Source organism: Magnolia sinica, chromosome 9, assembly GCF_029962835.1.
Source record: "Magnolia sinica isolate HGM2019 chromosome 9, MsV1, whole genome shotgun sequence".
NCBI lineage: Eukaryota > Viridiplantae > Streptophyta > Magnoliopsida > Magnoliales > Magnoliaceae > Magnolia > Magnolia sinica.
In genome coordinates, this window is record NC_080581.1 from 85,398,710 (window position 1) to 85,417,869 (window position 19,160).

Sequence of the window (19,160 nt, forward strand, 5' to 3'; positions counted from 1 at the left end):
GATTTTAGGTGTAATCCAAGCTCTCACCTGGATTTGAAACCCCCTCAAAGAGGGGATTTGAAACCCCCTGGATTTGAAAGCCCTGTTACTTTATGTTGCCAAACAACTAATGGATTTGAAACCTCCTCAAATCCACTCAAATCCATAATGCCAAATTACCCCATAAGGTGTCTTTTATGGATGGGCAATCTAGATACAATCAAATCTATATTGCATTAGATGACGTGCCGAAGACATCACTCAGGTACGTGGGACTTTTGGAGACTTATTGCTGAGTAGGATTAAAGAACGCAAGGGCTATGTACCAAAGAGCGATGGATGCCATCTTCCATTATATGACTGGTCCCTTTATGGATGACTATGTGTACGACGTAGTAGTCAAGTCGACTAATGCAATGGAGCATCTGGCACACTTGCACAAGTCCTTTGAGTGAATAAGACTCCATAAATTAAGGTGGGTGGTGTGTGGTACACCGGATATTCGGGTCGCTGAACAGGCAGAAAACACTTGAAAGAGAAAAAATGTGTGGCTGGAAAAAAAAAAAAATCACCGGTCCAAATTCTCACCTGATCAGTGTGCCATCTGATTTTTTTTTCTTCTTTTTCTTTTGGTGTGGCATGTTGAAACTGAACAATATCTAATGAACAGCTTGGATAGATCACACGTGTAGCATCCATGATGGTAACAAAGGCGATGCATGGTAACTGAGAATAGGTCCGCAATTCTTTCAAAACCTAGTGAAGTCAGCATCTTTAATTAGTCTAGCACCATTTTGCAAATGCGCGGTGTCTCATGTTCCTCACGTGAGCCATTATCTCCAGCTATCCAGACCATTCCCCATCAACTGTGGTTGAAGCAAATGTTTTCACCAATAAATTATTACCATTCGATAGTGGATTTCAAATGGATGGTTCAAAGTAAACCGTGATTGGCCCAAATTAAAAATAAATAAATAAAAATTCAGATTGTTTTTTTAGAATCTCAGTGCATTTTTTTAAATTATATCATGCCCTATCTATACGTATGTGATCAATTTGGATGGTCTTGATTACCCCAATGTGATTCGGGGTTGGTGCATGCAATACGAAATATGATGCTCCAGCAGACCCACGGTCATCGCTCTATGGTGGTGGAACGTACTGAATACGGCATCCACAGTGTACGTCAATCTAAACAAGTCAAGAAAATAATTATTGAATGAAAAAATGTTGACTTATGGGTTGGTAAATGATGCTTTTATTTTCCACCAACGTCTCATTTTGGGGGAAATCTGAGCCGTGAAAAAGCTGGGCTACACCATCAAGTTGGCCTGAACAAACCAATCATGAACCGCACGTGTATGTAGAGTCTTGTGGATCCTTACTCTTGCTCCGGTGGTAGACTTTTAGGAGTTTTAACACCCGGTGAAGGGTTTGAATATCATGGTGAAATCCCACCACGGCATGAGTGTGTGGGGGGTATGTGTGCGCGTGTAAAAAATAAAATAAAAATAGGACTTGAATTTCATCATTTTTAGACCGTATATTTCAAGGGCCTTATTACAACTATTTTGTCAGTACATATTTTATTTAGAGATATTAAAGTTGATTTAGTAATTAAATTGAAACCCATGTGAATATAACATGCATAGCTACTTTTGGATTAAAGGGTATTTTGAATCCAAGGTACCAGACACAACGGTAGGATTCCAAAACCAGGGGTTCCGAATGCCGGGTTCCATATCCACGCTCCCAAACAGGCCCTTATATCTATTAATCTCAGCAGTCGTCCCCACTCGCGAACGGACAATCCCGATTTTTGTCCACCTTCTGTTTGGCTCAAATTAATGCTGCATATCTCATATGTTTAGCCAAGGACAGACTAACTGTTGTCACGAGAGAGAGAGAGAGAGAGAGAGAGAGATGGCGGAGAGTGCTGTGAGCTTCTTAATACAATACTTGGCAACTTTGCTGGTGGAGGAAGCTTTGTCATTGAAGAGGCTTGATAGAGAAGTCCGCGAAATCAGAGATGAGTTAGAGAGCATCAGATCCTTCTTACGAGATGCTGATGCAAGACAAGACGCGGATGAAGGGCTCAAAACGTGGTTGAAACAAGTAAGAGAAGTCGCCTACAACGTTGAGGATGTTCTTGATGAGTTCATGCTCGGCCTTGCACAAGAGCAGCATGGCACTCAGGGATGTTTCAATTTTCTTCCTAGACTCATCAAGCGGTTGAAAGTGCGCCATCAGATTGCATCCTCGATACGAGATATCAAAACCCAAATCCATAAGATTGCAGAAAGAAAAGATGCTTATGCTCTCACTAGGATCGAGCAAGGTGGTTCAAGCTGCAACAACATAACTGATTCATGGTATGATCCTCGACTGGATGCTCTTTTAATTGAGGAAGCTGATCTTGTGGGCATCGATGCACCAAAGCGCCAATTGATGGGATGGCTAGTCAATAGAGATTTGAGACTCTCAATGATTTCTGTGGTTGGGATGGGTGGCCTTGGCAAGACTACTCTCGTAAGTCTATGATAGCCAACAAGTGAAGAAGAGTTTCGAAACATATGTTTGGATCACTGTCTCTCAGTCATTCAAAGAAGATGATATTCTTCGAAGCATGATAAAGCAATTCTTAGAAGCGAACAAAGATCCATCTCCCCAAGGAGTAGATGCGATGACACAGGTCGAGCTAATCCAAGTCCTAAGAAGCTACTTGCAAAACAAAAGGTATGTACTTGTTCTTGATGATGTATGGGGTACTCATGTATGGAATCTCATTAGAAATGGGTTACCCAATAGCGAATGTGGTAGCAGGGTAATGATCACCACACGCAAAGGTGATGTTGCATCATCTTCTTGCGTCGGACTCTCGGATCATATCTACAATCTTCAACCTCTGCATCCAAGAGAGGCTTGGTCCCTGTTTTGTAAGAAGACCTTCTACTCGCACGACGAGAATAGTTGCCCTCCTGAATTGGAGAAACTTTCTCAATGCTTTGTAGATAAATGCCGAGGATTACCGCTTGCAATTGTCACATTAGGTAGTCTTCTATCAATCAAGGACAAGACGTATGTCGAGTGGGAGATGATTCACCGTAGCGTTCGATCGGAGCTTGAAAATGATGACAATCTTAGAAGCATGATGAAAATATTCTTGCTCAGTTTAAATGACTTGCCTTACTATCTGAAATCATGCTTCTTGTATTTGAGTATTTTCCCCGAAGATTATGCCATTAAGCGTATGAAATTAATTCGACTATGGATAGCCGAGGGTTTTGTAGAAAGAAATGAATGCAGGTCAACCGAAGAGGTTGCTGAAAGTTACCTCAATGCACTTATCGCTAGAAATCTCGTTCTAGTGGCAAGACAGAAATATGGGAAGGTGATTACTTGTCGCATCCATGATCTCGTGCGGGAGATCATTATTTCAAAATCCGGGGAGGAGCATTTCTTTGCATCTTTGGTTGAACAGAACACATTACCATCTAACAGAATCAGGCGTCTGTCCAGTTGCAATCGTGGTGAGAATTTTTCAAAATATGGGGGATTCTCTCGTCTTCTCTCTTTGTTCATTTTCGGGGTGGATCGGTTACCTAACAACCCTACAATCACATCATTTTCCAGCTTAAGGTTTGTTGAGGGTCAAATATTGCATATCAGACCCCAGTCGTTGCCAGGATTTACAAACATAGTACTGTTTAACGGCATGATTTAATCATGTTTGTGATGTAGGGCATATTCACGAGCCTGGACTGGGGAAGGGTACTAAAAGCATGGATTTAACGATCTGAAGGCACCAAGGCAAGCGACGGATCCTAGGAGACCAAGATCGACAGATTTGCACGCCAAGGATCCAAGAAAACCTGAGAAATTGAAGCTCAAGTGGCCTGAAAAGTGTCCAGAATGCAAGATCATAGGGTTCCCACCATCTAATCAGTTCAAAACTCCATATGTGGCCTGAGGACCATAAATGAACCGTACACGTAAAATTTCAGCCATTGGATCCCTCTGGAAGTGGTCCAATGGTCAGATCAGCTCACGAATTACTGATCTGAGGCCCACCTGATATTCAGATATGCTTCAAACTTGGACTCTAACCATTAAATGAGATGAGAAAAGGGACGAGTGGATCCGATTTCCCACAAATATCAAGGTAGACCCCACTTCAAGAGGCGAATGTGCATAGCCAGTGTACACCCGTTGTGCATCGGACCATCAAGAGCGGTCAAAGTCGGTTTTGACCGACATTATTCAAAAGAAAACGGAAATCACCGTCTCTGTTCGCAACAGGGAGTTGCGGGTGACTTCAGGTGGGCCATCATCATCGCAGATAAGCCTCATCCGGACCGTCCATTTGTTTCAGAAGGTCAAACCGACCGTACACATGAGGCTTTTCCAAATCGATGCTTGCATACACAGGATAATACCGTTCAAACGCAGGTTGAACGGTGATATGGAAAATCAGGTGGGACGCTTCAGCGTCGATCCAAAACCGACCATATACGAACGGTTTTGTGAGTAGAATACAGTGGACGTCGTGGATTCCTCGAACCAGTAGTGAAGTGGGCCCCACCAGCAGTAGAATACAGTGACGTGCGCGCCTCTGTTCACGCGATCCGGAAAATCTGGGACGATGTGGTCCACCCCTGTTGATCAGATGGTTGATCTGATCCGTCTAGTAGGAGCGCAGGTCAGCCATGATCCTAGCTATGTCGCCGGAATTTCGACTGAAGGAATCAGCAATCCAAAAAGTTCAGTCGTAGCTTGGTATGTTGCGTAAGGAATCCCGAAACCTGCAAACTGGTTGCGAAACGATTTCGCGGCAACCATTCTGCATTGTCTTACGCACTCCCAGCCGAGGAAGGTTAAGACCACCATATAAGCAAGAGAGAAAGAGAGAAACGGGGGCCCGGGGGAGATTCTTTTGAATAGAAAGGAAGGAGTTTTTGGAGGGACGTGAGGAGGATCGGCTGCTGGAGCGAGCGTGGTTGGAAAGGAAAAAGGAGAAGTTGGGACGTGAGTAGCATCGCTTGGGCTGGACCTGGACCTGATTTTTCTTGTCTTTTTCTTTTCTCCTTCTTCTGTTTTTGATATTTGAATTTAGCCCATTCATGTGTGGCTAAACCTCTTAGCTAGGGCTAAGAGGTGAAGCATGTAGCGAGATGAGAGATTTTACTGTGTGCCTTTAATTCATAAACTGAATTTGATATAGTTGATTATTAAAGAAATATTTTTCTTAGTCTTTTATGGTCTGTTGTGACTGAAATTACAATGGGTTTGCAATGGCTTTGAGTATTTTTTTTTTCCCTTTTTATGTTTATGAAGTCAGGAACCCCTGTTGTTCATCATTGTCATATGAGCATGGTAGGATGACAGTACCCTTCCTGATCCTCATACATTGTTGGTTGGTTGGTAATTAGTTTAATTCTATTATTTACTTTGTCTCCTGGGCATGGCTTGGTGATGGAATCCATTCTAATTCATATACCTTTCACCTCTTGAAAACTATATCAAAGGAAGTCTAGTTAAATTCCATGATTTCTGAAGCAGGCATAATTTCTCCCTGATCTCTACAAGTGGATCCTCTGAATCCCTAGTTTCTTCCTCTGAATTCCTTAAAGTTTTAGATAATTATTCCACAATTATTCCTTAAACTCTATTTGGTTTAGATCACATCTTAATCTAGTTCTAGTTCTACTTGGTTTCAGATAACGTACAGGTATCAGTCCCTGTGAATTCGACCTCGGTCTTACCGAGTTTATTACTACATCACAACCCTATACATGGGGAGTGAACAAGGTTGTTGAAGGTGGTCCATCTTGAAAATGTGACCATGGAAATATTTCCTGATGATCTAACAGGCTTGTTGCATTTGAGATACCTAAGCTTGGAGAATACAAAGATAAAAAAGCTTCCTAGTTCATTAGGGAAGCTAAAGAACTTAGAAACATTGAATCTTAAGGGCACCTTTGTACATGAATTGCCGGTTGAGATTCTCAAGCTCGAGTGTCTCCGCTACCTCCTTGTTTATCGTTATCGAAGAACACAGTTTCATGTGCCATTTACTGATGTGGATGGAATTAAGGTGCCTGCTGGAATGGGGAGTCTTAGATCCCTACAGAAGTTGGCATACATAGAAGCGGAGAGTGGAATCATTAGAGAGCTTCAGAATCTCACCCAATTGAGGAAGTTAGGTATTATCAAGCTAAGAGTGGAAGATGGGAATGATTTATGCACTTCCATTGAGAAGATGAATCACCTTCACTCCTTTTCTGTGACATCAATGGATGAGGATGAGGTTCTTGACTTGCATTATATATTTCATCCTTTGCTGCCTCTTCAACATCTTTATTTGAGAGGGCATTTGGAGAAATTACCTGAATGGATTGCCTTGCTCCACAATCTGGTTGCGATTCGTCTGAGATGTTCTAGATTGAGGGATGACCCACTCAAAGCTCTTCAATCATTGCCCAATTTGGTGGACCTCACGCTATGGCGAGCTTATGATGAAGAAGAGTTATGTTGCGAGGGAAGAGGATATCCAAGACTTAAGCTATTATGGCTCGTTGAGTTGAGGGGATTGAAGAAGGTGAGGGTAGAGAAGGGAGCAATGTCTTGCCTTGAAGACCTACGTATTAGATGTTGCGAAGAATTAGTGGAGGCGCTGTTGTGGATTGAACACCTCACTAACCTCAAAAATCTCTACCTGGTGGACATGTCGGAGGATTTCTTGAAGGGGCTAAGAAAGGATGGAGTTGAAGAGTTGGTGGATTCCATTCAGCACATCCCACTCATTCGATGTTTTGACACTCATAAAGGGACTCTCTGGGACTTGTTATGATCATGGAGAACACACCCACAGAGTAAAAGCACTTGTAAGGTTAATCTTTTATATTTCTCTTCCTATTTGCAGTTGATTTTTATTTATTTTTTTTGCTCTCTCTCTCTCTCTCTCTCTCTCTCTCTCTCTCTCTCTCTCTCTCTCTCTCCTTTTCTTCTCATTCTTCTTCTTTTTTTGACATTTTTGTAGTTCTTTCAAGGAGGCCAGTTCTTCTACAATGTTTTAGAGTAAACCCAAGCGTGAAAGTTGGATGCCTTGAAGGCTAGGCCAATGCAAGCATTATGTAAGTCACCATGGGAATTTGAAGGATTGTGGGTGGTGGTCCATTGTGTGGCCCACCTGGTGGCTCAATAGGCATGATTTTGGGGCATCCTATCACCACGGGTGTCTCACTTGATGCAGAAGTTGGCTGGCATACATATTCAACATAGTGGTCATTTAGGTAGTTGAATAACTTTTTCATGCAATTGTATATGCTTTCGTAGAGTTGAATAAGTGTTGTAGAAAAGCTTATATGATAGCATTGTATTGAAAATTGGCTTCTTATTTCATGAGTATGCTGTCTTCCCATGAAAATCTTAATAGGATGGACCGGAATCCACCATATTATGTGTGTGACATCTTCACCATTCAACAAGTGCGCTTACCATTTTTTATTTCATATAAAGGTGGGAGCATACCACATAAAACTTTGTTGATTGGAAAAGACACAAGCATTCAAGTAAGCGCCACAAAAAGAATGGGCCTCATCAATCATACGAACCATACAAAATCAACACACACACACACACACACATATAAACAACGATGATGGAAAGAATGTGCTGCCGCCGAATAGGGGCAGACCAATAGCAACTTGAGGGATGCCAATAACCGGCTCCACAGCAGAAATATCCCCACAGAACATAAAACTGGAACCTGATAGCAGAGATGACACTCAAACAAGGACATCCCTGCTAGAAACCACTGCAGGGGAAAACTCAGGATAATCAACTAAGACAGCACCCAGCCTCTCCACGGTCATGAGGCCTAACATCAGCCTAATTATCACAATCACCCCAGCCTCAACCACAACAATCATCCTCCCAAATTTCCTCCACAATCAGGATTGGCAGCTGATAGGGCATTGCCACGATTTCACATCAAGGTGACAAGGTCCATAGAGGACTGAATTGCAGGAGCCTAGCCTGGAACAGTTAGCCCTCCATAAACCAGAGGCGACGCATCTGAAACCTGCGAGCACACCTTGTAATATACAAGCCATCCCATGCAGCCAAATGATGTAGAGCAGACGGGACACTTTTATGGCAAAGATAGACTAGAGAAGGCCTGATCAGAGGCAGAAGTGATCAAGACTGTTAGAACCTTAAAACGGTTAAATCACGCAAACCGACATGAGTTTTTTGAAATATCATATATGATTTTGGGGCAGGAGAAATTACTTTAGCCAACCAACACTGCTATGCTGGGTTGCCCACACCAGATTTGCGAGATAAAATCAGATCGACGGTCAAAGTCCCTATTATTTTCGTTTTTACTGTAACTAGTAAGTTTTCATTGGAGTGTAACTTTTGATCCTTTGAGTTGTAGGAGTTGTGCCCAACATGAAAATGGCTTAGAAAAGCTAGGAGAATAACATGGTTAGGCCAAATTGGATACTTACTATTTTTGGCCAAAAACTATGAAGTCTAGTAGGAATCATGACTGTCTATAAATAGTAAGTTTACTATTTGTAGTAAGTCACGTTTTTAGGGAGTTTGAGTCTAAAACTCCATCTTAGATTTGAGTTCACTATTTGAAGGATTGTAATTTCGTTCTTTTATAATCAATCAATTTATTTTGAATTGTTAGAAATTATTTTTATTTTCGTCCCTCATAGATTCAAGGAATCTCTGTGGAGTCCAGAGAAGTTCTGTAGATTCAGAGTAGTTATCGTGAGGAAGACAGTGATCGACCTCGTCATGTCCTTGCCTGCGTCACCAAACAACCGCAAGTAAACATTCACCAAGCGCATCAAGCCATACAAGATCAGCAGAAACAGCTAGTAGGACAAGCCAACGGCCAAACACACAACAAACCATTCCCCTCGTCAAAGCATCCATCAAACAACTCCCTGATGCAGCCATCCAACCAGCAATCAAACATCAGAATACATAAAGAACTAGCTTGCAAATAGCCCCAGAGTCCACCCAAACAACTTCAAGATAGTAGCTAAAGACAGAGCACAGAGTACAGAGTCCAGCAATCAATCTGTCCCACCAGCCACCAGTATCAGCACACAGCATCCCACAGGCATCAACCCTAAATAAAAATAACTGTAATATACAGAAATGAAATGATCGCAATTAAATTACCCGGTAGCATTTTGAAATCTTTTTTGAAAAAGTTGGTTGGAATGTATATTTGATATTAATTAGGTAGCTATTTATAAAATTTTCTTTTCTAGCTATCAGTAGCAACTATGATGAAAGTATGGAAAAGATAATCCATGGTAGGCGCTCATATTTTTTTACCCTCCTATGTACGTCCATCAATAATGACGCCTACCACTAAAACGTGTATGGGGGAGGAAAAGGATTTGCTACTTCGCTATGTGAGCACCACTATGGTATACGTGTTGAGGGTCAAATATTGTATATTAGACTCCAGTTATTACCTGATTTTACGAATGTATTATTTGATTAACATTATATTTTAATCATGTTTTTGTTGCAAGGTAAATTTAGAAGTTTGGACAAAAAAGGGTATTAAAAGCATAGATTTAACGCTTATAAATCACCAAGGTAAAGGACGGATCTTAGGGGACTGAGATTGAAAAATTCACACGCTAAAGATTGAGAAAATCAAGTGATTAAAGTTAAAGGGGCCTGAAAATCATCCTGAATACAAGATCACAAGGTTCCCACCATCCGTTTGGCTCAAAGCTTTATATCTGGCCTGAGGATCATAAAGTAACCGTCCACATAAAATTTCAACGATTGGATCTTTGTGAAAGTGGTCTAGCGGATAGATCAACCAATAAATCACAAATTTGGGGCCCACCTGATCTCTGGATTCACTTCCAATTTGGTATCACTCCTTAAATTAGATTAGAAACCAAATGGACGGTGTGGATTTTCTATAAAACATCACTGTGGGGCCGACACACGTGATGCACGTGCACCACGGCAAGACCACCCGCAGTGCACCGGAGCAGGGGAGTCGGTCATCGTGTGCTGACCCGACTCCCAGCCCGTCTTTTACGCAGGGGACGCACGTCCGATTGCTGTGGAGTGTAGTGGGCCACCACCATTGTCCCGATGGTTGATCTGGACCGTTCATTATGTCTATGGTGGTACGACCACAATCATGGAGTCCTTTTTCCACCATACAAGCGATGGCAAGAAGATCACTGTCAAATGCAGGATGAACTGCGGGAAGATTTGATACAGTGGGCCGTGACAAACTCGACCAAAAGCACCCATTTCTAACTGAAATTTTGCCACGGATTCAATGGATGGAGTTGATTTCTCCTTTAATGCTGATCAGGGGCCCATCGCACGTCCCAACGCAGGTTCATGCACAGGAATGTGCATAGTAGCGTCCGGCCCTTCGTGGGCTGTTGTATGATCGTGGACACGATTGGTTGGATGATCTGAACCGTCCAGATGGAATTCCATCCAAGGCTGACCACCACCATGGAGCCAAAACAGATTGTGTGATGATTACCGTCCCAAAACTCTCATTCCAATGCAAGATGGTTGCGTTTCGCTGCACAAGGTGCGAAAGGAGTTGCTGCTTAAGCTCTCCACCGAATTCCGGCCACCGACCCTCTCCAAGCCTATAAAAGAGAGAAAGAGATGTGAGGGGAATCCTTAGACGTGTGGAGCACGAGAGAGAGGGAAGAGGACGTGCAGCTGGCTCTTGGCTAGGAAGTTTTCTTCCTCTTCATTGCTTTGTTTTGTTTATATTTTTTTCTTTAAGAGCTTAGTTTCATCATATTGATGATGGGCTAAACCTCTTAACTAGGGCTAAGAGGTAAAGCTTGTAGTGTGATGGGGCGTTGTTTATGGCTTTGATTCATATTACGTTGAACTATTCATGATTTTGGTTTGATTATAAGGAATATTTATAGTTTTTAATAGTTTATTGTGACTTAAATTACAATGGATCTGCGATAGCTTTGAGTATGTTCTTTTCATTATTATGATTGTGAAGTTGGGAAGCCCTGTTGTTCACCATTATCTCATGGACATGGTTGAATGATGAAATTCTTCCTAACGTTCATAACTCTCTCAGATTGGTTGTGGATTGGTTAAATTCTGTTGTTTACTTTGTCTCATGGGCATGGTTTATTGACGGAATCAATTCTAATTCTCATACCTCTCATCTCTTAAAAACTAGATCAAAGGAAGTTCATATTTGAATTTTAATGAATTATCTTCCAATTGGACGAAGATAAAACTATGATTCCAATTGTATTCTTGAATCAAGCATAGATCTCTCTGATCTCTACAAGTGGATCCTTAGAAACCCTAGTTCCCACCTTTGAATTTTACAAGTTTTAGTTTAACAATTCACCATTATTTTCCTACATTCTACTAATTCAAATTACATCTTCTTCTAATTTTAGTTTTGGTTACTTTCACAGTACGTATAAGGTTCAGTCCCTGTGGATTCGACATCAGTCTTACCGAGATTATTACTATATCGCAATCCTATACTTGGGGTGTGAACAGTATGTTTTTCATCCATGCCATCAATCTATTTTTCTAGATTATTTTATGGTATGAGATAAAAAATGAGGAATATCCCAATCTCAAGTGGACCAGATTACAAGCAAAAAGTGTTGACCATTAAAAACTTTTCGAGCGCCATGAAAGTTTTGGATCAAGCTGATCTTTGTTTTTTCCCTTCATCTAAGTCTGTATGACCTAATCAACAGATTGGATGTCAAATAAACAATATTATGTGCCTTAAGAAGATTTTAATGGTGGATATCCAATGTAAGACCCGTGTCCTAATCCGTACTGTTCCGTTAGCTTCCGCAGTCCTTCCGGTCAACTTCCGGCAACCTTCGCACTGTATTCGGTGTTTGCGCACGATCCTAAGCCAGGTCCCGCGCACCGACGTCGGCTTGGTCTGAAAGTTATATCATAGCGACCGCGTCGTCGCCGCGGTTCCAACGCCGTGACTTGCGCACCGAACCGATAACCAGGCTAGAAGATGCCGATCAGCGTTTATTCCGAAGAAACACCGCGCGTTGCGGATTTCGAGGGAATCTCTACTATTAGTCCCATCAATCAACCATTAAAGCATCCCTTACCTCAAGTACATCAACCCATCTCCACTTTTTTCAAAAGTCCACCATTCTTTCCACCTCACCACTCCTCTTTTCCAAATTTCAACAACAACCATACACCTTTTCACAATTTTCAACCCAAACCATCCCCCATCACTCCATCACCCATCTCACTCTCTCTCTCTCTCTCCCTTACAAGTCTCTCTCTCATTCAAACTCTCCCATAGCAAGTCCCATACGTATGGTCCTCCCATGGTGAGAAAACTTCCTTTGTGAGGTCCACCTTTCCCACCCCTTCATCTCTCATCTCAACCATCCATTTTTCATCTTCCACCATCAAAGAGGAGCTCAAGGAACTAAGGAAGCCAAGGGAGCAAGAAGATCAAGTGGTGGGTGTTTGGATAGGATAGATTTTGATGCTTTTAAGTTGGGCCAAGTGAGGCCAACCGATCAATGGTTTGGATCTCACTTTGGACCCTAAGATGTGGCCAATGGCCCACTTGGATCATCATGATCATTCCATGATGGGGCCATTCTCCATGGACCCCATCATGATGTTTATTTCTTTACATGCTTAGGGTCATCTAGACCATTTAATTTAGTGGAGAAGGGATCTCCACCGTTGGATCTAATTTTTATAGACCCATGTGTAATGGGGCCCACTTGATGTACGATTTAGTGCAAGGGAGGGCCCATAGTGCCGGGGTCCCTCCATCACACGGTCTCACTCTCTATCCCTCTCCCTTTTTATTTTATTTTTATTTTATTTTATTTTATTTTTATTTTTATTTTGTTGTATGATGGTAAGGTTGTATGGCCACTTGAATGGACCCCACCATGTAGTAAGCATTTTATTTGAGTGGGGCCCACCTTATAAGGATAGTACCCACGCCATTCATCAGTGGTGGCCCACCTGAACAGGCCCACCTCAAATTGCAAGACCGTCCAGCGTCCCTGGACGCTGGACGTTTAAATGGGAAAACACAAATATCACCTTTTGTCCCAAGCCTTGGGGTGGTCCACTTGTGTAGGCCCCACCTTGATGTATGTATTAGATCCACACCATCCATTCCCTTCCCAAGCTCTTTTTAGGCGTTGAACCCAAAGATGGGACCGATCAGACTTCCTGGCGGGCCATAGCATGGCAAACAATGCGTTCACCATTAAAGCACCCTCTAACACTTCTATACGCTGAAACAGGCCCAATATTGGGCTTGTTTTGACTGTCGCAAGGCATGGAGAGCCATTGGACGGAGCAGATCTGCAAGAGGTGGATCCCACTTGCAAAATCCATGGAAAAACAATAAATCAAAAAAAAAAAAAAAAGAATAACAAACAGCAGCAGCTGCTGCTGCTGCTGCGTCAGAAGCGCAGCAGGCGCTGCCTGCGCCAGCGTCCGGGCGGACGTGTCCGTGTACAGCCACCCACGGCTGTAGCCGTGGGCCCCACCTTGATGTTTATATGCTGTCTAAACCGTTCATCGGGTGGGCCGCTATCTGACGTGGGCCCACCCCAAAAATCAGACTGATCCAAGATTCGGGCGGCCCACATCAAAGGAAACAGTGTGAATTGAATTATACCGTTGGAACCCTTTTTGGGCCCACAGAAGTTTTGGATCAGGGTGAAATTTATTTTCACCCTTCATCTAGGTCTGCTGGACCTTATCAACGGTCCGGATGGGATATAAACATTATGGTGGGCCCCACATGGAGCCCACATTGATGTATGTGTTTCATTCCCACCGTCCGCCTGGACGGTAGGCGTAGAGCCACTGTGGTGAGTGGTGGGCCCACTGTGATGAGTGTGTGGGCTCACTGTGATGTGTGCGTGTGTGTATGTGTGTATATATATATATATATATATATAATATTATATTTCATATAATATTATATGTATTATGTATATATATATATTATATACTATATTATATGTATATTTTTTTGAGGCCCACCTTGATATATAGGTAAGGCCCACCTCAGTACTTGTGACCCATGGTTGAGGCCCACTTTGATATATATATAAGGCCCATGGGTCGAGGCCCATTTAATATATTAGGGGCCCATGGGTCGAGGCCCATTTGATGTAATGGGGCCAATGAGTTGAGGCCCATTTGATGTGCACATGGGGCCCAATTGGTGAGGCCCATTTGATACATATAAGGCCCAGGTGAGTAGACCCATTTGATGTACATATGGAGCCCAACTGTCAAGGCCCATTTGACACGTGTAAGGCCCATAAGCTTAGGCCTATTGGATATGTTCTGAAGCCCCCGGGTTATAGCCATTGCAATGCGCATAAGGCCCATTGGTGTGGCCCACTTAATGAATGTAAGGCCCATATGACTTGGCTAATTTGATGTATTTAAGGGCCCAATGGATGTACCTAAGGTCCATTGCAATGTGTGATCCCAAAATAACTTATGAAATGATATTTGTGGCAGTCGTGCCTTGGGAGCAATGTTGGTTTGACGTCCACATTGTAAGTGTAGTGTGGTTAAATGTCCGCATTATGACTTTCCCTTGGGCCCACTGATAGGCCCATATGTGTAATATGTAGGCCGTCTAGGCCCGTCTTCATTATGAGCATCATCCACCCCATGTGACATATTTAATTCCATGATTCATGATCATATGCATCATACGTATGTTTGATATGAGAAATGACTGATCATAGCATAGCCTTCGGGCAGATTGTTTACTCCCGAATGAGCGGTGTTGCCTACATGAGCGCACGATATGCGCGAGATTGATGCGCATGAATGAATAGTGTGATTCATGCATTCGCATTGTGTGGTATAGTTATGCGCCCTAGCGACATCAGGGCCGTAGCCTCCACGGGCGTATCGTGGTTGGCGGGATTGGATACCGGAAATCTTGTTCTACATGGGGTGCGATAGATATCCACGGGTGAAAGTCCCTAAACCCTTATGGTACCGGGAGGTTGCTCCAACGTCTGCAGAGTGGGTGCATGAGCGCTGGTGCCGATTACCGACGGTTGCGCTTTCCACTGTGTCGTGGTCGGTTGGAAGGGGGTGCGGCCTTACCCGCCCGAGAGTAGGGGGCAATGCTAGGCTGAGTCTGACCAGCTCGAGGAATGGGTCCGCTATTGACGAGCCGAGCCCGATATTGGCAGGCGGATAGTGAGGTCTTTTCCACTCACCTTATTGCGCGCGATGGGGCGGCAATCTGGCTTGGAGCGTACTAGACCCCGGTGATATCCCAGATTTGAGCCGTATTGACATGTGGACTTAGATGAGGATTTGTATGCTTGACTTACATTTTGCATTGCATGGCCTTAGTATGGCCGACATCATTCTTTGCACCGCATGGCCTTGATACGGCTAATGGGATTCTTAGCATTCATCAGCATGTTCCGCATTACTCTGATACTGCATGACTACATTATCACCTTGAGCATACACTTTCACCACCCTCTAAGCTTTCTATAAGCTTATGCACGACCGTTGCGTGCAGGTGACGTTGGATCGCAGCAGCGCTGAGGCTTGGACGCGTGGCTGATCTTTTGGAGCTCTTTTTTTTGTCTATCATCATTGTATTTCCTTTATGCTCATTGTACTTGTAAAGTTTTTGATTATAGTGGAAATGTGATGGAGTTTTTGGTTGTTGTTTGTGGGTTATGCCTTTGGTTATACTTATTACGAATCAAACTGATGTTGAAAATCCTCCTTGTAGCATCCCAGGATCGGAACCTGGCGAATGGGCGCTGGGAGCCGAGAATGGGGTTCTACGGAGGCTGTCGGCGCCAGATTCGGCGATCGGGAATTTTGTGAGCCCGGTTTCCGAGTTTGGGGCGTGACATCCAATCACTATTATTTTCCTGTGGTGTGGTCCACCTGAGATTTATATCCCTCTATCTTTCTATCAATCCCTAAAATGATATGTAAAAATAAATTAAAGGAATGGATGAAATATTAATAACGAGGCTCACAGAGCACCAACCACCAGCCACCGGGCTGGTGGCAGAGGGTGTAGCCAATCCATTTCATGGGGAAATAGGTGATGCTTAGTTGTCGGAAGCGGATTAGCTGGTGTACCTCACAACAACTATATAGTTGTTATATTGACATAGTTCTGTGGGTTTGATCACGAGGTATGTGTTATATCCAAACTGTCCATCCATTTGGTGATCTTGTCTTAAGGCTTTAGACGAAAAATAAGATAGATCTAACTATCAAGTGGACCACACTACAAAAAGTAGTGGGGGATTGAATGTTTACCATTGAAACCCTTTTTGGGGTCACAGAAGTTTTGGATCAGTATGAAATTTGTTTTTCCTCTTCATTCAGGTCTTTTTGACATTGTGAACAGATTGGATGGAAAATAAACATTATGGTGGGCCCTACGAATTGTTTAGCTGTGAAAATCATTATCTCAGCTGCTATTTGTGGTGTGGTCCATATGATCTTTGGATATGATTCATTTTTTGTATAGTGCTCTAAAATGATCTCTAAAAATAGATGAAAGGTGTGGATATAATAAATACATCACTGTGGGGCCATTTAACTTTGATCTCCTTTGAACCGTTCGTACAACTCGGAGCTCGAGGAGCGTCGGTGCTTGTCTTCGCACGACACGTACCTACAGCATCTATATAGCTAGTGTGGGAAGCAGATTGGCTGGTGTACCACACACTTTACGTGGGGTATATGTTATATCCCAACTGTCCTTCCATTTTACGAGCTTATAGTAAAGCTTGAGCTGAAAAAAATAAGACATTCAAAGATCAAGTGGACCATAGTGCAAAAGGTTTTGGATCAATATGATATTTGTTTTTTATCAATATGATATTTGTTTTTTCCATTTCATCCAAGTCCGTGTGACCTTGTGAATAGATTGGATGGAAAATAAACCTTATTTTGGGCCCTATGAATGTTTTCATGGTGAGAATTATGGTCTCCACTGGAATTTGTGGTGCGGTCAACTTAAGCAATGGATATGAATCATTTTTGGGTTAAATAAAGGAGGCCTAAAATATCACGTACATGAAATAGGTGTACTTGGATTTGTGTCCATCCTGATGTTTTTAAGAAATTCACTTATTTATCAATTTTGAGAGCTCATTTTAGAACGTGAGGTTAAAAAACTAAACTAGATCTAAAACTTAAATGAGCCACGTGAGATGGAAATTTAGAGAAAAAAATGCCTACAATATTTAAAACTTTTTTAGCTCTACCTTAATGTGTATATTATAAGAACTCTATAAGGTGGGTTTTATTGATCAACTGTCTAGATTGTCCTAAGGGTTGGATAATGTGATCGGGTGCACCAGTGGGCCTCATTAAGTTGTGATACATCCAGAATTTGTGTAAGGGGTGTTGTGCTGCTACTATGATACGCACACAATGTCTTGATAGAATTAGGATTACCAATTTGTGTGGAGCCTTAGGGAGAGGAGTTTTGATGGGTTTCAAAGTCTTCATCCCTCTAACCTACATTAACAGGGCTAGGTACCCAATCCAACACTATCGACAGAAGCTTGAACCCTATCGTATCTTCTCTAAAGGGTGTTAGGAAAGGAAGGCCTCAACATCCCTAGCTACAACAATGACATCACAACAAGGTAAGCCATTTACTTCTTCAAATCTCCATATCCAAAGCATAGCAAAGTCCTTCAGCAATTCCACATATAGAACTTACATAAAGGTATTTCCACTCAGATGAAGTAACAACACAAAAAACTCAGCGGGATACAAAACTGTTATAGTCATACTAATGTTTCAATGGTGGTATTGAATCCCCACTATTTTCTCTTGTGTGGCTCACTTAAGTTTTAGATCTACCTCAATTTGGGTTCTTACTCTCGCTCGGGTGGTAGACTCTCAGGAGTTTTAACTCTCGATCAAGGGTTCAAGTACCCATAGGTGGTGAAATTCCACTAGCGTGAGTGTGTGGGGTGTGTGTGCGTGTAAAAAAAACAAAAACAAAAAATAAAAATAAAAAATACCTCAATTTCTAGGGCATATGTTAAATTGAATTTGAAAAACAGATTAGATTTCTCACAACCATCACAGTGGACCCCACCCAATATCCCAGCACAATTTGTGATAAAAGGCTTTTTGGCTACCAAATAGGTGATAAGGTAGGTCCCACACACCGCTCCCTTTCCTTTTCCACCAGCTGTCATGGACAGCCGAGTGTGTGTTTCCCTTATTGTGGAGCCTACCTATGTCAGTACCTCACCCTCAAATAAGTGGCAAGCCGAGTCCCACATGTGCCTCCCACTTTGTAATTGTCTCCCACCAGCTGTCATGGCAGGGGTGGGTGTTGCCCTGACTACGTATTATATTTGCTTTTCCACTTCATCTAGGTATGTGTGACCTTTTGAACAGATTGGATGGAAAATAAATGTTATGGTGGGCCCTACAATCGTTTTAACGGTGATAATCATTGTCCCATTGTTATATGTGGTGTGGTCCACTTGAGCTTTGGATATGACTCATTTTTAGGCCCATGATCTAAAATGATAACCAAATGTATGAACGGGGTGGATATAATAAATACATCATTATGTGGCCCATGTAACTTTGATCTCATTTGAACTATTCATACAACTCGGAGCTCGAGGAGCGTCAATGCTTGTCTTCGCACAACACATACCCACACCAGCTAGGGCTCTAGTTTTTTAGTTCTTAGTTTATTCCTCCACCATTCATCCACAACATCCTGATAGATCGTAAGGAAGATCACTCAATTTTGAACGGAATGTTGCGGGACTTTCCTACGATGTACAGGGTGATTATGCAAGCCATCTCGTTACAAAGTATGGTCAACACCATATGACGAACGGATAGTCAATCCACGACTGTCTCGCCACGTGCTTGGTTCCGACCAAGATCACCAACCATCTTGCCAAGGAGCTTGGTTTCGATCCAGCAACCAAAATATTATTAAAGATCTGCCCTTCATTGATCGTCCCACTATAACAATAGGTTCCGATTGAGCGACGAACATATGTCCATCCAGTATGTCATGACCGTCCCGCTACGATGCTCAAACTAATTGGGAAACAAACGAATCATCGTGAGTGTTA

General features: G+C 42.5%; 1 protein-coding gene across 1 annotated transcript; it reads left to right on the forward strand.

Annotated features, from left to right (window-relative positions):
• Positions 1–2,605: 2,605 nt before the first annotated feature.
• Positions 2,606–6,829, forward strand: LOC131255305 (disease resistance protein RPM1-like). Its single transcript, XM_058256003.1, has 2 exons — positions 2,606–3,509; positions 5,850–6,829. The coding sequence occupies exons 1-2, from the start codon at positions 2,606–2,608 to the stop codon at positions 6,827–6,829; spliced, it is 1,884 nt and encodes a 627-aa protein (XP_058111986.1).
• The last annotated feature ends 12,331 nt before the right edge of the window (positions 6,830–19,160 follow it).